Source organism: Myotis davidii, unplaced genomic scaffold, assembly GCF_000327345.1.
Source record: "Myotis davidii unplaced genomic scaffold, ASM32734v1 scaffold3211, whole genome shotgun sequence".
Lineage (NCBI taxonomy): Eukaryota > Metazoa > Chordata > Mammalia > Chiroptera > Vespertilionidae > Myotis > Myotis davidii.
In genome coordinates this window covers 190,695-192,581 of record NW_006282526.1, presented here as the reverse complement: position 1 = coordinate 192,581, position 1,887 = coordinate 190,695, and the positions used below count along the sequence as shown (strand labels likewise).

The following is a 1,887-nucleotide window of genomic DNA, read 5'->3' as shown; positions in this document are numbered from 1 at the left end:
CAGGGGCTGCGTGGCGGGCGGGCGGGCGAAGCGAAAGTGACCGGAGCAGGCAGAGGGCCCACAGCTGTGTCCCCAGAGAAACTGCCTGGTGCTGCCCGTGCTGGTTTTGCTTCTTTTTAAAAAAAAATTCTTAAAAGATCTGAATGCTCCATTTTTAAATGTTGGCAATTATTTTTCAAATGTAAACATGCAAAAAAAGGACGAAAATACATTTTAAAATGTGAACGTGCAGGCCAACAAAACAAGTGCCGCACAAGACCCCACCAGCAGGTGCCCTGCAGTGGGAAGGTCAGCCCCGACAGAGGCCCTGGTGACAGTTCCCAGCTGACCACCGGCGGGGCCTCCAGGGAAGGGAAGCCAGCAAGGTCCTGGGACAACCCGGCACAGCGATGGACAGTTTAAAGTCAAGGTGTTCTTCTGAGTGACCGCGTGCGTGTCAGATCCAGGGGTGAAAACATTCACTCCCTTCCATTCTCAACATCAAAAAATTGGAGCCCGGCCCGCATGGCTCGGGTTGAGCATCGACTTATGAACCAGGAGGTCACGATTCAATTCCTGTCAAGGGCACAGGCCTGGGTTGCGAGCTCAATCCCCAGTGGGGGGTGTGCAGGAGGCAGCTGATCATTCGTCTCTCATCACTGATGTTTCTATCTCCCTCTCCCTTCCTCTCTGAAAGCAATAAAAATGTATTTAAAAATATGTGTGTGTGTATATATAGCTAAATATATAAATATGCATTTCTTAATTGGAAATAACCTAAATTCTACACTCAAAGAGGACACATTAAACAACGACGGACTGTCACACATGGACTAAGCCGCTGTGAAGACACAGTGAACCTGCTACGCTGGCCGGGAGAGGACCAGAGCTGGCCAGCACTCTGCCAAGGCCTCGAGGGCAGCTCCCAGAGGGCGGTGGACGGAGGACACCCCCGGGCGGCGCGGACGCACCTTTCTGGGACTCGTGCTTCTCCGTCTTGCCCTGGTAGTCAAAGCCCACCGCGCTCTTGTCCACGCGGTCGGCCTGCACGCCGTACTTGCCGCCAAAGCCACTCGAGTAGTCTGGGGAGACAGGAGCCCGATGACAGGACACTGTCGCTGGGGTTAAGCTACGTCAGGGTACGAGTTACCAAGAGGCCGAGCACACATTCTAAATGCACAGGAGGCCACCCAGTGTTCCCCGAGTGACACTGGACACCAGGCCGCCGGCCCCTCCACGGTCAGCCAAGAAGCCGCAGGCCCCGTGTACAGCAAGTGCAGAGGCCCTTCCAGAAGCAGCCCGCCCACCCCACACGGCCATGCCCGGCCTGACTGCCGCGTCCACACCCCGAGCGCACGTCCCTGGTCACCCGCTGACACACACGAGGCAGGAGGAGCCTGCAGGTGCTGTGAGGAAGCGACACGCTTGGGCTTAGAAATGGCTCTTGCCCTGGCCAGTGCTGCTCAGGGTTCGAGTGTCGGCCCGCACACCAAAGGGTCTTGGGCTTGAATCCTGGTCAAGGGCACGCACCTGCTTGCAGATTTGATCCCCGGCCCATGTGGGGCGTGTGCGGAGGGGGCCAATCAATGTCTCTCTCACGTCACTGTCTCTCTCCCTGTCCGCCTGCCCCGCCCAGGGCTGCCCTGCCGCCCGCCTCCCCAGCCTACCTTTCTGGGAGGCGTGCTTCTCCGTTTTCCCCTGGTACTCAAAGCCGACAGCCGACTGCGGGCGAGGAAAAGGGAAATGCATTTTTAAATGTCTCCAGTTACTGTGACTCCACAACGCCTCAGAGAGGCTGAAAGACAAACCACACTTCTTGGACATGGATTCCCTGAGCCAGTGCAGGCCTAATGCCCAAAGCGCTGGTGTTGGGCCTGCCTCCCACCCAGCCCTGCGCGCTGCCAGGGC

General features: G+C 57.3%; 1 protein-coding gene across 1 annotated transcript in view; it reads right to left on the bottom strand.

The window, feature by feature from the left end:
- The window catches only part of CTTN (cortactin), a 36,952-nt gene that overhangs the window by 8,647 nt on the left and 26,418 nt on the right, over window positions 1-1,887 (bottom strand). Inside the window, 2 exon segments of the mRNA XM_015560200.1 lie at window positions 951-1,061; window positions 1,647-1,701. Of these exon segments, the coding sequence (XP_015415686.1) occupies window positions 951-1,061; window positions 1,647-1,701 (166 nt within the window).